The sequence below is a fragment of the Nannobrachium achirus genome (assembly GCF_963921795.1).
Source record: "Nannobrachium achirus genome assembly, chromosome: 13".
Taxonomy (NCBI): domain Eukaryota; kingdom Metazoa; phylum Chordata; class Actinopteri; order Myctophiformes; family Myctophidae; genus Nannobrachium; species Nannobrachium achirus.
The window spans coordinates 30,740,714-30,757,070 of NC_137833.1; the positions used below are offsets into that span (position 1 = coordinate 30,740,714).

At 43.9% G+C, this 16,357-nt stretch overlaps 1 protein-coding gene across 1 annotated transcript in view; it reads right to left on the reverse strand.

Annotated features, from left to right (window-relative positions):
• Positions 1-45: 45 nt before the first annotated feature.
• The window catches only part of foxn2a (forkhead box N2a), a 36,251-nt gene continuing 19,939 nt past the window's right edge, over positions 46-16,357 (reverse strand). Inside the window, 6 exon segments of the mRNA XM_080739886.1 lie at positions 46-4,842; positions 6,570-6,638; positions 7,720-7,769; positions 8,312-8,436; positions 13,463-13,561; positions 13,563-14,041. Of these exon segments, the coding sequence (XP_080596012.1) occupies positions 4,397-4,842; positions 6,570-6,638; positions 7,720-7,769; positions 8,312-8,436; positions 13,463-13,561; positions 13,563-14,027 (1,254 nt within the window). The 5' untranslated portion in view covers positions 14,028-14,041 and the 3' untranslated portion in view covers positions 46-4,396.

Sequence of the window (16,357 nt, forward strand, 5' to 3'; positions counted from 1 at the left end):
CCTGTGAAAAACACTGAAATCCAGTACAACAAAAAAGAACCCAGATGCCCACTTGTGATAAAACCAGAACGTTTTATTATTTTGTAATACCATATATAATGCAATTGCATATCTTTGGCGAAAATAAATTTTATAAACATTTTATCAACAGAGGTTAGCATACAAAAACCAAAAGGGTGTGGTCTGTCTAACAGACAGGACAGACAAACTGACACAAACAGATACTGGGTTGGCAGCTTTAGTCAAATGCAAAAGAAAAATGCTCATCATTACTATAATGATTGCAACACAATTTTGAAAAAATAAAAATTACTCAGTATTCCAAATAACAGCTGTCAAGCAATGAAGCAGTCATATGCAGTTTTCAGGTTGCACAAGTCCAGGGACACCATTATTAACTATTAGTTAGCTCTTCTCTAACATTCACTCAGTCAGAATCATGCCTAAGTTATACTCTTAAGTCGTACAACCTTGTCACACCGCAAAAACAAGCCCATCTACAAGCTCACAAGGCATTGCGTTGACCACCGTACAACTAAGTATAAAACTTTTGACACCAACAGAGTATTTCTCTTGCAAGTGCTACAGAAAGAACAAGCACTAGAAGTCCTCACCAGCCCTTCCTTACACTCAAGACTTAAGTTTGACAAACTAATACAGCAGCAGCTTTGGGGGGGAAATACGTTAAGTCTTCTATGGTTTTGGAGTTCAAAATATCTATTCAAACACCACAAAACAATACTTGGAAGCATGGGTTATTATCAATGGCAGTGAGAGTTAATTATTTTGATGATGGCAACAGATTTAGCTTGCGATTCGTTTTCTTGTCAAACAATAATAATAATAATAATAATTAAAATATTTAAAATAAGAAACCATATATCAAATAAAGGTTTTAAAATTATTAAATTAACTCCATTCAAGAAATCCAACATGGGGAATGTCTGTCCATCAGAAAAGTCTACCCCTGCTCTTTCTGTACATCTATTTTGGCAACATAAAGGTTTCAGGATCAATATGTTAATCAATGGTTTTCTAACCAATCTCACAAGGAAAAAAAAGAAAAGGGACAAAACATCAGGAGTCCTGGCAGTAATGGTTAAAACAAAAGCACCCGCTTATAGACGATGTACATTGGCAAAACAAAAGTGTTTTTTGTTGCTATAAAACAATTAAGGAAATATTGGTATTGCAGTGAAATAAAGTAAAGGAAAAAGAAAACAATATTCTTATTTATCAAGACAAATTCAAAGGGAGAAAAGAAATGTGCCTATAGCAGAAGTCACTCCTTTCAAATTACAATTATACGAAATCATTATATTTCAATAAAACCCATAAATTAAATGTCATAAATAGCTTTATGATTAAATGAACAACAATTTGTTCTTTCTTTTCACAGCTAAACAAGACCAGTGTATGCACATTTTCAATTTTCTTTTAAAGAACTGAGTCTTTACTTCTAAAACAGTTCCCCAGTCTAAAAGCAACAACAAAAAAAGTAAACCAAAGGTTTAGTTTGTCACTGTACTGTTGGTCAGATTCCTCTTCCTGTGGGTGATTCTGAAAACTGGGGCAATGCTACTGTCAGTGTCAGTCACATAGCTCAACTCTGGCAACAGGGTGACCACAGACCATATTCACACATGAACCATTTGGGGTTGGAAACCCCACCCTGACAGTGTATTGTATGACTGCTATAATCAGGGACTTATTCGAATACATAAAAGCAAAAGGTTATTTTAACCAATCTGTATGGTAGAGCGTGTTAATACATTGACTGACACATCTACAGTAGTGGTTGGAGGTGGTGTCCCTGAGAAATTTCAACCATGTTGCCTACTGGTTGACTAATCTCAATTAAATCCTTCGACATCTTTATTGTAGTTGGGACATAAAATGCACATATAACTCACAGATTGTAGCTTTAAAAGTAGTATGGCCACCGTGCGAATATGGTCAATGGCCATAACAGTTTAATTTCAGTGGCACAGGAAAATGTTTGGCACTGTTCATGCAAACTACACTAAACAGTCATTGTGTGACACATCAAAAGCTTTTGTGTTTCTTTCCCTTATGAGAGGAACACAAGTTCATATACATTTCAGGTTCGCTACAACTGCACCCTATTCCTCTATTCTTTTGAAGTTTTGTGTGATGCAATGTCTGTAAGAAGACTGTGGTCTTTTTTTCTCTTTTCTCCATAAGTCACTCGCAACTTCCTCTCACTGAACTGCGTGCAGTCAACTGACAACAACCTCCCTGTGTTACAGCTCAAGAGGAGAGCGCACACTTCCTTATTTTGTTCTAGGAGGAAGAGCGAGGAGGAGACCTGCATGTCAGCCAGTCAGAGCCGTGTGCACAACACAAGCACTGGACAAGTCTGTAACATTTCACCCATTGACTGAGCAAGAACACTCCCTTTGGCACCATACATGCATGCTCAATTCTCCCTGGCAATGTCTGTATTGTCTCCCACTTCTTCAGTCTAGATTCTCTATACTTAGTTCATGTGAAACAAGACCAATTCCCAAAGTAGTGAATGAACTTGCCCTCAGTCACAGTCGACAGAAATAAGTCCTCCGTTCATACCAGCATCAACAAAATGATGCATACATTGTCAGTGGATTTGCTTTTGACCAAATCAAAAAGCGCTAAGTGCATGGGATAGAACCGAGGAGAACACACAGGGACAATATGAGGCAACCAACTGGCCTCATGAGGGAAATGTTAAATCTGGTTTATACTTTGTCGCACAATTGAGTCCCACAGCAAAAAAAAACAGTAGATCTAAAAGCTCACAATGCATCGCAGTGCGTCGCGGTGTGAGCTGGGGATTTTGGCATAAGACACATCGTACGACTAAGTATAAATTAGGCATGAGGAAAATGAAAGAGCCAAGGTATTTCATCTGACTCTCAGCCCACTCGGTATTAAAAAGGACCAAAAAGCAAAACAAACACCACAGATAAAAATCCAACGATGTCAATTTTAACTCAAGAGTGTAAAAATGGACCCGTAAGAATTTCCCAAAGCAGCATCCACCCATAACGCAAACCTACTCCGGGCTCATAGCTGACTGTCATGGTATAGCTGCAGTAATGCTGTTAACTGTGTCTTTACATCAGGGGTTACCCAAACCCAGGCAGTATAAATAACTAATAGGCCAATATTTGAACTGGAGCAATGGTAGCCAGACGGACTACATAGAACACTTTCCCGTCATGCCAATTTCCAGCCATTTTAGACTTGGGCTCAAGTAAACATGCAACTTAATCCCATATGTATGATACACGCATACACACATCCTCGCAAATCTATTAACGGCATATGTTAGCACATTGTCAACATCTGCCATGCCAAGGACTGGACTAAGCACTACACCTTGCATAGGTTGTGAGCAGGAACAATGAACAGGGCGAGTTGTAACGTTTGTACACAAATCAAACTAAAAAAACGAAAACAACACAAAGATGGGCTAGGCGGGATTGATAAGTTGAGTGGTTTTGCAAAATATTGTATAGCCTTCCTTTGTATAGCACTGTAATGGACTTGGCTTCACAAATCGTAGCAAACTACTTACAGACAACTTTGATACTACATTTGGCAGTGGCTGATTTTTGCTATTAACTACCGCACTGTGCTAATCCTGAAAAGAGAGACAAAACTCAGACATAATGAGGTTAGCTGATGATATGAACATAATACTACTTCATTCATTCACTTAAATGCAAAGTTTAACCAGTGTACACAACCCAGAAAAATACCACCATTAAACAACGTTAAAAAGAGCAGTTAAGGTTGTGGATTAATTATTGCATCTCTCTTTAAAGACCACGAATGCCTTTCAAAAAACAGTGGCTTTTTTCTTTTTCTTTTCTTCAGCACAAAAAGGAGGAGGAACTGACTACACCAGGAGGTTAGAATTTGTTTCTTACAAACATGCACTCATTTGCTTCATAAATAGATTCACTTGGAAGAGGATACAGGTTTGAGGAGGAAGCATGCAACGCTTTGAGTTATAAAACCTTCAGCTTTTCCCATTTTTGTCTTTTTTAGGACAAAAATCCTTGACTCACAACGATGTAGTCCAGCGGAAGCGGGCAGGTCATTTTGGATAGGTATTATGATGTTTCTCCATAGCCCAAGACACCCAACCCAACAGTTAACCCCCGAGTTACAAAAGTCTCTATATGGCTTTGTTCTCCTGTGTGAACGATACTATTGCCATTTGTTTTCTTAGACAGGGATTTCCCAAAACAAACAAAACAAAACAAAAGAAAAAGGCTCAAAATGGCCAATCAGCGTTCGGATAAGGAGAAGGAGGCACACCAGGACACATTAATCGGGGGTCAGAGGCTGGGGACCACGGGGTCAGGAGTCTGATGAGAGGATCGCTTCATTTCCTGCTCAGTTTTTTGCTCTTGGCAGTGCGTTTGGAGACCTCCATACAGCTGCGGACGCCGGCCAGGTGCAGCAGAGAGCCGGCCGCCTCCTTCAGCTCCTCGTCCAACTCCGGCTTGGCCTCGCGCCGTGCCCTCTTGCCCGCGGGCCACTTGGCGGAGGAGGGGGGAGCGCGCCGCGCGGGCTGCTGCTGGGGGGCGCCCCTCTCGTCCCAGAGGTCAGAGTCCTCCGTGTCGCTGTGGAAGCCCTCGCTGCCGGCGCGCCGGGTCTGCCCGGCTCTGTCCCCGCAGCCGCCGTCGTCCAGGGAGGACATGGAGGAGGAGGAAGAGCGCGACGAGCAGCGCTGCAGCGCCATGCTGCTGTAGTTGTGGTCCTGCTTGGGGTCGCTGCTCACCACTACAGTGTCGGGTCGGGACAGGTCCAGGGGACTGTCGGGGTCGCCTGGCGGGACAGACATTCCCAAGAATAAAGACATGGTTTAAAAAAATATATGTTTTCTTTGTGAACATTTTTGGTGAGTTTACAAAGCACTAAGCAGGCGTTTAAACCAAGGGTCTTCAATAGGGGGTCCCGGACCCCTAGGGTTTCCTCAGAGTTACTACAGGGGGTCCTCCAAATCTTTGTGTGATAGAAACCTTTTTTTTTTATATTAACAACTTGAACCCTAGCATCCATATTCTGAGAACTTGAGCCAAAAATAGCAGATCTACAAGCTCACAACACCTCGCAGCAGATATTTTCGGCAAAGGGGGTTGGTGTAGAGGGGTAAAAAAGCAGACTAAGTACGGAGTGAAAGGTCAAGTTTATTAAGTCTTGACGGTTCAAGTGGTTAAATATCTGAAAACACAACTTGACATGAATCCAAAATACATTGATGCTTGTGCTGTCAAACAATGAAACTAAATGGAATCTATGAGAAGGTTGTGGGGGTCCCTGCTTCATCTCTCTCTCAATTAAGGGGTCCTTGGCCTGAAAACGTTTAAGACCCCTCGTTTAAACAGAGAAGGTTTAAAAGCTGCAATCCAGAACTTGTTTTCATGAATAAAATGCTGTATATCAAGTGTGTTCATACAATATAACATAGCACATCTACAGTGTTTGGAGGTGGTCTCTCCCTACTCTTCCACTGAGTCATTTAGACCCTGGTGTTAGCTAGGACGCCTACTGGTTGACAAATAGTACTGCCTGAAGCCCATAAGCACAACGATCTCCTCTGGGCAAGCAGGGATTCCCTTTTGCCAGTGTTTTGGAGATGTGGTCTCTCCCGTGTGGGAGGACAATAAAGCGTATGGATTGCTGCTTTGAGTCAAAGGATACTTAATGAATGGCAATGAAGATAAAGGGGAAATGGAAGTCTTCACCACTTCCACTGAAGCACCTTTTTAGGTGAAAATCTATACACATGAAAATCTGTTAACTCGCCTCGGGACATTTATGAAAGGGATGAGTCAAGGAATATGCTAATATGCTATATAAAGCATAAACAGGGTGAACCACAGCCAGTCACAAGGGGGGGGGGGGGGGTGGGGAGTGGGACTGAGTTAGTAGGGCCCAAGGTGCAGGGGCCTGGAATTATTTTAAATTTAACTATTGAAAAATAGCAGGTCTACAAGATCACAGCGCGGGACCGAGTGCCGCGCTGCGAGCTTGTAGATCTGCTATTTTTGAAAAGTCGTGAAAATCTGTGCAAATCTTTGAATATGTATTTTTTTTAAGCGAACATGTGGAACTCAAATTTTGCTTCTGGGGGGGGTCCCTGGAACGAAATATTTTGAGATGGGGGTCCGTGGCTAAATACATATCATTTTGGGGGTCCTTCACATGAAAAGGTTTGAGCACCACTGACATAGAAACATAGGTTTTTAAAAAAAAAAAAACGTAGAAGGATTTGACATATTCACGATTTTTCAAACATAGCAGATCTACAAGCTCGCAGCACGGCACTCAGTGACGCGCTGCGAGCTTGTATATCTGCTATTTTTCAACAGTTAAAGTACCCGGGGCCCAAAATATGGTGCGACACCCCTGACCACGTCTCATAAATGTGCAGCACAAAAAGTAATAAATCATGCAATGGATGGTGTGGGCTGGCACACGTGACGATGAGAGAAACCAAACAGAGCAGAACTAAAACAATGCATGGCGGCGTGGGGTGCAGCCTCTCTTACATGGGTCGACGTGGTGCCCGGGGGCCGAGTTTAAGAGCATCATGGCAGTGGCAGCGTCAATGTCAGACTCTGGAAGAGGAGAGAACATGCATGATGGTCAGTCCTGAGGTCTTAAAAGCGGGGCCGGGAGTCTGCCTTCCAAGGAGGAAGTCCGCGGGATCAACGCGAACTCCATCGACACCGACTTAAAGATCAGTTGGTGTGTTGGGAATGTTAGGTTGCAATAGATCGTAATCGATTGTAAAAAAAGATACTGTATATATTGATAATTTAATAAAATAATCGATTAATAATCAATCCCTATTTTGGGCATGTCATTATAGGTGATTATTATTTTTATTTTTTAAGTAATGTTCAAAAATAGTGAAAATGGGCGATCAACAAGCTTGCAATGCAACTCGTAGTGAGTTTGTAGATCGTCTATTTTCTTTATTGCTGCACGAAACTGTTGAGCAACAAGGCATAAAATAATGTCCCCCAAAAAAAAGGTGGTCCATCGATATATATATATATATATATATATATATATATATATATATATATATATTTAAAAAACACGCTTCTCGATTATTTTATTAATCAAAAAAGTAAGAATCTCCACAAGGCGTAAGGAAGGTATCAGGCCATCGGTGCCATGTTTACATTGTGTCCAATCTTTACAGTTCTAAAGCAAAGGCACCGTAACTCACTTGAGGGGCTGTAAATTATTAATGATTATGTTGAGACTGAGTGCTCCGCGCTCAGCACCGACTAAACCTCTGCCTGTCGTCAAGGTAACGAAAGCGTGAGGCTGAGGGAGAGAGAGAGGGGTCTGAGACCATTATGGTCTAACATGAGGCATCCATGACTTGAATGGATAAAAAGAAAAACTCTGACAAAAACAAAACAATGGCAACGCAATTGTTGAGGATGAAAAGCATAGCGATGCTTGGATGCACTGTGACTGGAATGTGCAGAAGCGACGAAGAAAATAAAAACCACACACACACACACACACACGCACTAAACAGAAGCCAGAACTGGAGTGAAGGAATATCATTTCATAGCAGGTATGGATCGATCGGAATTTCATTTCATGTGCCGACGGAACCTTAACAAAGCTTCACATGGTAGAGAAGCTGGAGAGAGACGGGTGGTCATGGACACTCACCTTTCAATGAACAGCCTTGCAGGAAGAGGTGGCGAGAAGGTGAAGAGGCACTGTAGGGGAAAAGCAAAGACAATTACAGTATGGCCCTACGAGTCTTTCGGTCAAGTAACCATTTAGGTAGCGAAAATAGACGATCTAGACGCAACATGTCGTGAGCTTATATATCCACATTTTCACTGTTTTTGAACTTCCTTACGCCAGTGGTTCTCAAAGTGGGGCCCGGGGACCACCAGGGGTCCTTGGAGGGGGGGGAGAGGTGTTGGGGGGTTCCATGAAACGCCCAGTGGCGTCAGTTCAGAAAAAGCTAAGGTATGGTAACATGACTTCGCGCGCGTGCAAGACACCAGTCATTTTGCCATACCTTAGCAACAGGCATGATACATTTATTTTAAGAAGTACATTTAACTTTTTCCCCCATTTCTACGGTTTCTTGGGCTGTTATGGACAGAATAGCTTCATCCCCCCAAATTTCGTCACCTCCGCGCGGTCCAGGCGAACACAACGGAGCCCCCTACCTCCGGTTCAGCCAATCACAAGCTTCCACTGGCGATAATGCGTTGCTGTTTTGATACACGTGGGTGTGAGGGCTCACCTGGGTGGGGAGGCGGGTGGCGTGCAGAAGGCATGTGCGGCAGGGTAGTGCTGCTTCCGAAGAGCTTGGATCAGGTTGGGTCGGTACTCAGGGTCGACACACCACAGAGAACCCTTTCCATTGGCCTGCAGCACAAAAAGAGATGGGGGGGGGGGGGGGGGGGGGGCTTGTTAGGCAACACAGGAGTAGGCCTGTCACAATTATTACATAATCGTCCAATCGCAATTATTTGACATAATCGCAATTATTTTGTCATAATCATCATAATCTTTTCATGTTGAAAAATGTTCATATATTTTCAAAAACTTTCAGAGATAGTGGAAATAGCAGATCTACAAGCGCTTGTAGATAGTCTATTTCTACTATCAATGTTCTTTTTTAAGTATAACGTTATATAGACAGATATGTCAGTAATTTCTTTGTATATTTAGGTTATGCGTCATATCTGACATGTGCAAATTCAAAGCCTACAAGCCAAACAGAAATGTAATTGTCAACGACAAAAACACAATTAAATTGTTAATCGCAATTATTTGAGTGACAATTAATCTTCATGTAAAATGTCATAATCATGACAGCCCTACACAGGAGGACATTGGAAGCCTATGGCTTTACAGGTTTTCGTTTTTTTAAAGTTTTGAGAATGTACATGACTGGGAGGCGCAAATCAAAGCCTTGATCATTCAACAACATTAACCACGATCAACTTCAAGTCTCTATTTGGACAAAAATCCAACATATAAAATAGATCACAAGTGGTTAAGTGTTGCTGAAGTGTTTTCCTCTATAAAAAAAAAAGCCACACTTCTTTGACAAAACTAAAGTCAAGAGTCAAGAACAACACAATGCAAAAAACAAAAGATTGGACTCTTCAATAAGGACATCTGGCACACTCGAATTGTTCTACTGGTACTTTGTGCACTGCAGGGGTCTTCAACGGTTTCAGGCCAAGGACCCCTTATATTAGTTGAGAGAGAGATAAAGCAAGGACCCCCACAATCTTTTTCATAGATTCCATATAGTTTCATCGTTTGACAGCACAACCATCAGTGTATTTTGGATTCATGTCAATTTGTGTTTTCAGACATTTAACCACTTGAACCGTCAATACAATAAACGTGACCTTTCACTCCATACTTTTCCCATCTACACCAAACCTCTTTGCCGAAAATAGCAGATCTACAAGCTCACAACGCGTTGTGAGCTTGTAGATCTGCTATTTTTGGCTAAAGTTCTCAGAATATGGATGTTAGGGTTCAAGTGTTTAATATAAAAAAGGAGAAAAAAAGGTTTCTATCTCACAAAGATTTGAAGGACCCCCTGTAGTAACTCCGAGGACCCCCTAGGGGTCCCGGACCCCCTGTTGAAGACCCCTGGTGCACTGTCAGTTGTTCCTATTTACACAATGTCAGACAATTCTCTGAAGACTGAGATTGTAAAGAACAGAATGAGTGACATGGAACCATTACCCTTGTTGTTTGTCAGCCAAAGTGAGATGCACACACAGACTATGGTATACAGGTATGATAGTTGGTATGGGTACAGTATGTTGTTTATACTATATATGACAAAGCACTGCTATATGGCTTCTGGATATCATTTGGCTTTGAACAGCTGTCAGGAAAGATATTAACACAGACAGACATTAGCAGACACTTATTCTAACTCCTTTTAAATGACATTAATTTTAGCCCCACGAAAACAATTTGGCGAAAAGGGAAATGCAATTCATAAATGAGGCTAAAGCATCATCACCCAGGCTTCCGCTCAGGCGTGAAAAGGCTTCCCTCCCGATTCGAAAGCTAAAAATAATCAAACAGGTTAGGTCTCAAATGACCAACGTGCGTAGCCGACGCCGGCCCACCTCGAATTCCTTCAGAGTTAGAAATGTGCAAAAGGAGGAACACACACACACACACACACACACACACACACACACACACACACACACACACACACACACACACACACACACACACACACACACACACACACACACACACACACACACACACACACACACACACACACACACACACACACACGCAGTATGTGAGGAATGAGTTTTGCCTGCGAGTGTGCAAACGGTCGCCTTATCTCATGGCGGTGTATTCTTACCCAAGTCTGGGGAGGGAGGGAGGGAGGGAGCGAGGGAGGGAGCGAGAGGCGGGGAGGAGGAGAATAACCTTGACTCAGATTACCAGCCAGCTCAGAAGGCAGGAAGGAGGAAACGTCACCATGGCAACGGAAACCACCAAAGCAGTGTCATGTGAAACCGGTGCTGGTCTCTCTCGGCAGACTCACTCAGAGGGCTCACTGCGGCGCACCTGCATTCTGAGCGTCTGCACCAGAGCAGTGGTTCTCAACCTTTTCAGGCCGCGACCTCCCAAAATCATCATATTTTAACTGGGGACCCCCTGACCCTATGAGCACTAAGAGTTGAGGCATTACATTTTGTACAACACGGTTCTAATGTGAAAATAGCCGATCTGCATGCTCACAGCGCCTGCTATTTTCACAATTTCTGTCTCTAATATTTGACAATTTGGCTAATGTTTAATTTGTCATTTTAGAGGTATTTAAAAAGTCCTTAAATTGTCACTTTAGAAATGTGCAGATATACCCTCTAAACACTTAAACGTTATGTTGGTTTGTTTACAGTTGAGCGAGAAAACAATGTTACACATTAAGTTAATCATCTGGGGGGGAACCCCCCAAAATAATTTGGGGACCCCCCTGGGGGTTCCGACCCACAGGTTGAGAACCACTGCACCAGTGTTGATTGTGTCGACTAAAACTATGACGAAAAATGTTTGTTGACTGCGTTTTTTTCACTGACAAAAACGAAATAAAAACTAAGCTGTGATGACTAAAACTAAGACTAAATATATTGACAATTTCGTCAACAAAACAAAAACGAGACTAAAACATTAGGGAGGGACTAGTGGAGAAGAGAGTCATTTTATGTTTGGTTGCTCTCAGGTGTTGCGTGTTGAAAATAGCCGATCTACAAGCTGCGGCGCGTTGTGAGCTTGTAGATCTGCTATTTTCAGCACGCAACCAAGTGTAAAATCAGTCATTATGATGGCATCAAGGTCCGCCAAAACACATTTTAGTTGACAAAATCAACTGTAGATTTAGTCGCCTAAAAACGTATGATATTTAGTCGACTAAAATTAGACTAAAACTAAAACTTTTCAGGTGACTAAATTATGACTAAAATTGAATGACAATTTATTCAAAAGACTATGACTAAAACTAAATCAAAATGTGCTGTCAAAAACAACATTGCACTGCACTCGAGCACCGCCTCACCGCCCCGGCAACCACCGCTGTATAGCGGCTTTCTCCCTGGCTGGCACAGTCTCTTCACCCCTACAGAGTTTACACCAAACGCTGCGTCGCGTCAGCCGTCATTGCTGATAAGCCTGTTGTGTGTGCCGCTTACTGTAAGTGGCACTTTGTGGCAGCGAGGAGGCGCGCGCGCGTGTGCATGTTGACGTCCAAATGCCGACAATGCACTTTTTTAAATACTTTTAAAGGGCTCAAGTCTAACACCCTCGACACGTCTAAAGACAACGTGGCATCATAAGTCACACAGAGTTTTTAGTCAGATTATAGGATTTTTGTAAAGACTTGCAGCCAGGGTCGCTGTTTGCAGGAATACAATAAGATTGCTTTTGAGATTACTTCCCAGCATACTCCCGGTGGAAATATGCAAGAGGAAACAATGGAGGCTCAGCAGCCGTTTTGTGTGCAGTGGTTTGTCCTGTTTGGCGTTGGTGAGGGAGCGCAAGACATTGGTTCAGTTGTTGACAATGTAAACTTCACATGACTGACCATGCAGCGAGATAAAAATCAAGCATGTTTTATATCATCCGAAGTCTTTACTCTTTAGAAGACTTCCGATAACATTAAGCATGTTTGATTTTATCAGAAGGCTAGAACGAGAAAAGGACCGAATGAAGACAGCTTGGACATGAGTTTTATATACCGCCTCTCCAAACGATCAAGATGATGGGAGTCAAACATTGGACATTTTGTCTTTAGCGGTTAAATCGCTTGAAAAGGCATTTGGTGTGAGGCCAACAAGGCCTGGCATAACCGATGAAGCACTGACTCTGTGTGCATCGCATAATAGGAACAATTAAAAAAAGCAACAAAATAATCACTTGATGAGGGGAGTTCAGTGTTATTTGCTACCTGTCATTATATTTACCTATACACACACATGCTTAGAAATGTGTACTAGATCTGTCTGTTTATACATCAGCAAACGTATCTCAAGTGCACAAGATGGATATCCTCACTGTCAGGCAGAAACCTTGTATCTCTCAAAAGTTTCAAATGTTTTATTCGTAAAGTAAAGCCCTGCTTCATCACACAAGACTGTCGCACAAAAATAGTGAAAAAAGATGATCTACAAGCACACAACGCCTCGCTTTGCGAGGCGTGCTTGTGTGCTTGTAGATCATCTTTAAAATTATAAATACAAAACAACGGTTTTGGACATACAAGGTTTCCACCCGACAACGACGATATATCTGTCTCCATGTTGTCCTTCTTTGAGATATAACAGAGACTGGTGCTGCACCAGGACAGACATTTGTCCCCTCGTCTCCTCTCTCCACACTGTTGTTCATGCTTGCCACCCTCACCCGGTGTGAATGCACAGGCTTTTCAGCTGCTCATCTGCCTGCCCTTAAAACAGTTGCACTACCTCGCTGTGCTGCGACAGATAAAGCCCTATCTCAGTGTGCTGTGCTTGCATTTCTCTCTCTCGAGGAGGGCCTATGACCTTGAGAGGAATTCACCCCCCTTATCGCAGAGGAGTCAGAGGTCCTGTGACTGCTTTACAGCACCGACCACTGTTATGTGAGCCGCACTGCAGCTCTCTGCTCCACTGTTCCCAAACAGCAGCATTCTCAATGCATTCTCAATGCACACACGGGGCTGTTTGGGTACATGGTACAGAAGAGATTATCCCCCCTGAGTCAAAAGTCAAACCTGAGATGGTATTGTCCTAAATACATATAGCCATACTGTATATAAATGCGTGCAACAGCAGCAGCAGCAGCACTAGCAGGCTTTTCTGGTTTTGCACGTGCCGAGTGTAAATGAGATGCGCAGCGAGAGACTTTGCCAACTCACCTTTCCCAAACTCCTTTCCACCTTGCGGAAGCATTTGTTCAGGGACAGGTTGTGGCGCACCGAGTTCTTCCAGCCAGTGGGCGCGTTGGAAAAGTAGGGGGAAGTGCTCGAGAATCCACCCATAGATCTCCTTGACGGGTAAGGACTTGCTGGGCGACTGCTCGATGGCCATGTAGATGAGGAGAGAGAAGGAGAAAGGGGGTTTGGACTTCAACGAGTCCCTTTCCCTGCCTCTGCCGTGCGACGAGGACGAAGAGGACGAGGACGGGCCCTGAATGGCCCCGTTGTCCCCCTCGATGTCAAAGAGGGGGCTGGTGCTCGCCTGGGCTTCAGGTCCTCCCAGGGTGAAGTTCTGGAGCAGGTTCTCATGGAGCCAGTTGAGATTGGTCAGCTCCTCGTCCTCAGAAACTCCGTTGCAGTCTATGCTGGTGGCCAGTGGGCTCGCGGCGCACTCTGCCTCGGGTAGGGTCCCTGCACCGCACACACCTCGGAGGCCTGACCGCTCCTCCTGCATACCCGGAATTTCCACTTTCTTGTCTGGTGACATCCCAATGATTGGACCCATTAAACCAGGGAGGTCTATAGAGGGGAAAGAGAACAAGAGGCCGTTAGTGTAAAACAGAGTTACAGGCTACACACCAGGGGGAGGAAATTAAATAAACAGCATTGATGGTGAGCCCATTTCAAAACACGTCTGGCAATGAGAGGTAAATGGACGCGATGCGTCGGAATGACACGCTCTTCCACACACGGCTGAACTTGTTTTGCTGGGGTGTTCCCTGGGGGGAGGGGGGGGGGGGGGGGGGCGCCCCCCCCCGTAAGCCCCACTTGCCGCTGCTCTCTGTGCTCTACCTGGCGCTCTCTCTCGCTTCCCCTCTCACCTGGCGAGGAACGAGAGCCTCTCCACTCCCCTTCTAGACTCCAGCCGAGGACCTCTGGAGGAGAGCCTCTCGAGGGGCTGAGCTGACTTAAGGCTCCTCTCCTCAACGCCCACCTCATTTCGGAATCAGACGCAGCTGCTCGTTAAGTGTAAATGAGCATGAAACCAGCCGCAAAATCATGGCCACTGCTACGAGGACGAGTGGAGGGCCTCGGTCTCGCAGAGTGGATGGCTCTTAAAAAACACTGAGCTGCCCTCTGGCCATAAGATCACTCAACCTGCCACATGCCAGATGAAGTGGTGAAGAGAGGCTGTGGGACCTCCGTGTCCTCAGTAATTCTGTGGTAATAAGAAATTCAAGGTTTCTGTCAGGTCTGCATCTCTGACAAGAGCCACCACAACAAGCCCTTGGGATTTAATCTGCGGCCGTAGCAAGAGCCGGGATGGCACGAAGATAGTTATTAGTGATACTATCCAAGAAGCCCTGTGCTTTGGAATAGGCACCCCCATCACCTTTACAGCACATTTATTTATGCCCCTTCCAACCTGGCATCCCGATTTCCGGTATGCCGTTACAGGCAAACATTTTTTTTAACTTTAAAAGAAAGCCATGCATGTGCCCTAACCACTTGGCTATCAGGTGGCCCCTAAAACTTTAAGTACACAGTACATAGTGCATGAAAGAAAATTAAAATGTAACAGAGATGGTTAACTAGTTAACTGTTTATCAATATGCAGCAGAGTAGTAACCAATAACAAGCAGGGTTATATTTCTGAAAATAACAGTGGAGGGGGGAGGGTTGACATTTTCTTAACCGTTTAAGCCCTACATCTTTGTTGGACAAATGGTCAAAATAGCAGATCTACAAGCTCACGATGAGGTGACATGTTGTGAGCTTGTAGTGCTGCTGGTCTGGATACTCTGAGGAAGATTGTCACAGTCGAGATGTTGGTTGTTTCCATTTTTATTTTGTATTTTTAAAAGATTTCTTTGGCTTTTCTGCCTTTATTGATAGTTCAAGTGAAGATTTACAGGAAAGAGGGAGAGAAAGAGATGGGGAGAGACATGCAGCGAAGGACGTCAAGGTCGGGACTCGAACCAGCAACACGCTGTCGGGCATCTAAGCCTATGTGGTGGTATGCACCTGGACCACTAGGCCAGCGCCGCGGGCACCATGGCTGCTTCCATTTAATATACTTTGCATCGTGGCTGAGAGCTGTGCTGCCTCATTCTTGCCCCCCCCCCCCCCCCCCCCCCCCCCCCCCCGAGGACCCCTTAGTTGAGAGAGAGATGAAGCAGGGACCCCCACAACCAGTTCATAGATTCCATTTAGTTTCATCGTTTCACAGCACAATCATTAGTGTATTTTGGATTCATGTCAATTTGTTTTCAGATATTTAACCACTTGAACCGTCAATACTTAATAAACTTGACCTTTCACATCTGCTCTTTTTCCCCTCTACACCAGGGGTCTTCAACAGGGGGTCCGGGACCCCCATGTGGTCCTCAGAGTTACTACAGGGGGTCCTCCAAATCTTTGTGTGATCGAAATGTTTTCTCCTTTTTTATATTAACCAGTTGAACCCCTATAGTGTCCATATTCTGAGAACTTTAGCCAAAAATAGCAGATCTAGAGCTTGTAGATCGGCTATTTTCGGCAAAGAGCTTTGGTGTAGAGGGGAAAAAGAGCAGACCAAGTAGAGTGAAAGGTCAAGTTCTTTTTTAAGTATTGACGGTTCAAGTGGTTAAATATCTGAAAACACGAATTACCTCTTAGCCGAAAATAGACGACACAACGCCTCACAGCGCAAGGCGTTGTGAGCTTGTAGATCGGCTATTTTTGGCAAAGTTCTCTATGGACCCTGGGGTTCAAGTGGTTAATATAAAAATGTCACACCAAGATTTGGAGGACCCCCTGTAGTAACTCTAAGGACCCCCTTGTTGAAGACCCTGATAACAAAAGGTACAACTGAACGACACGGTGTCTGTGTGCCTTCTACCTGAGGCCCTTCAG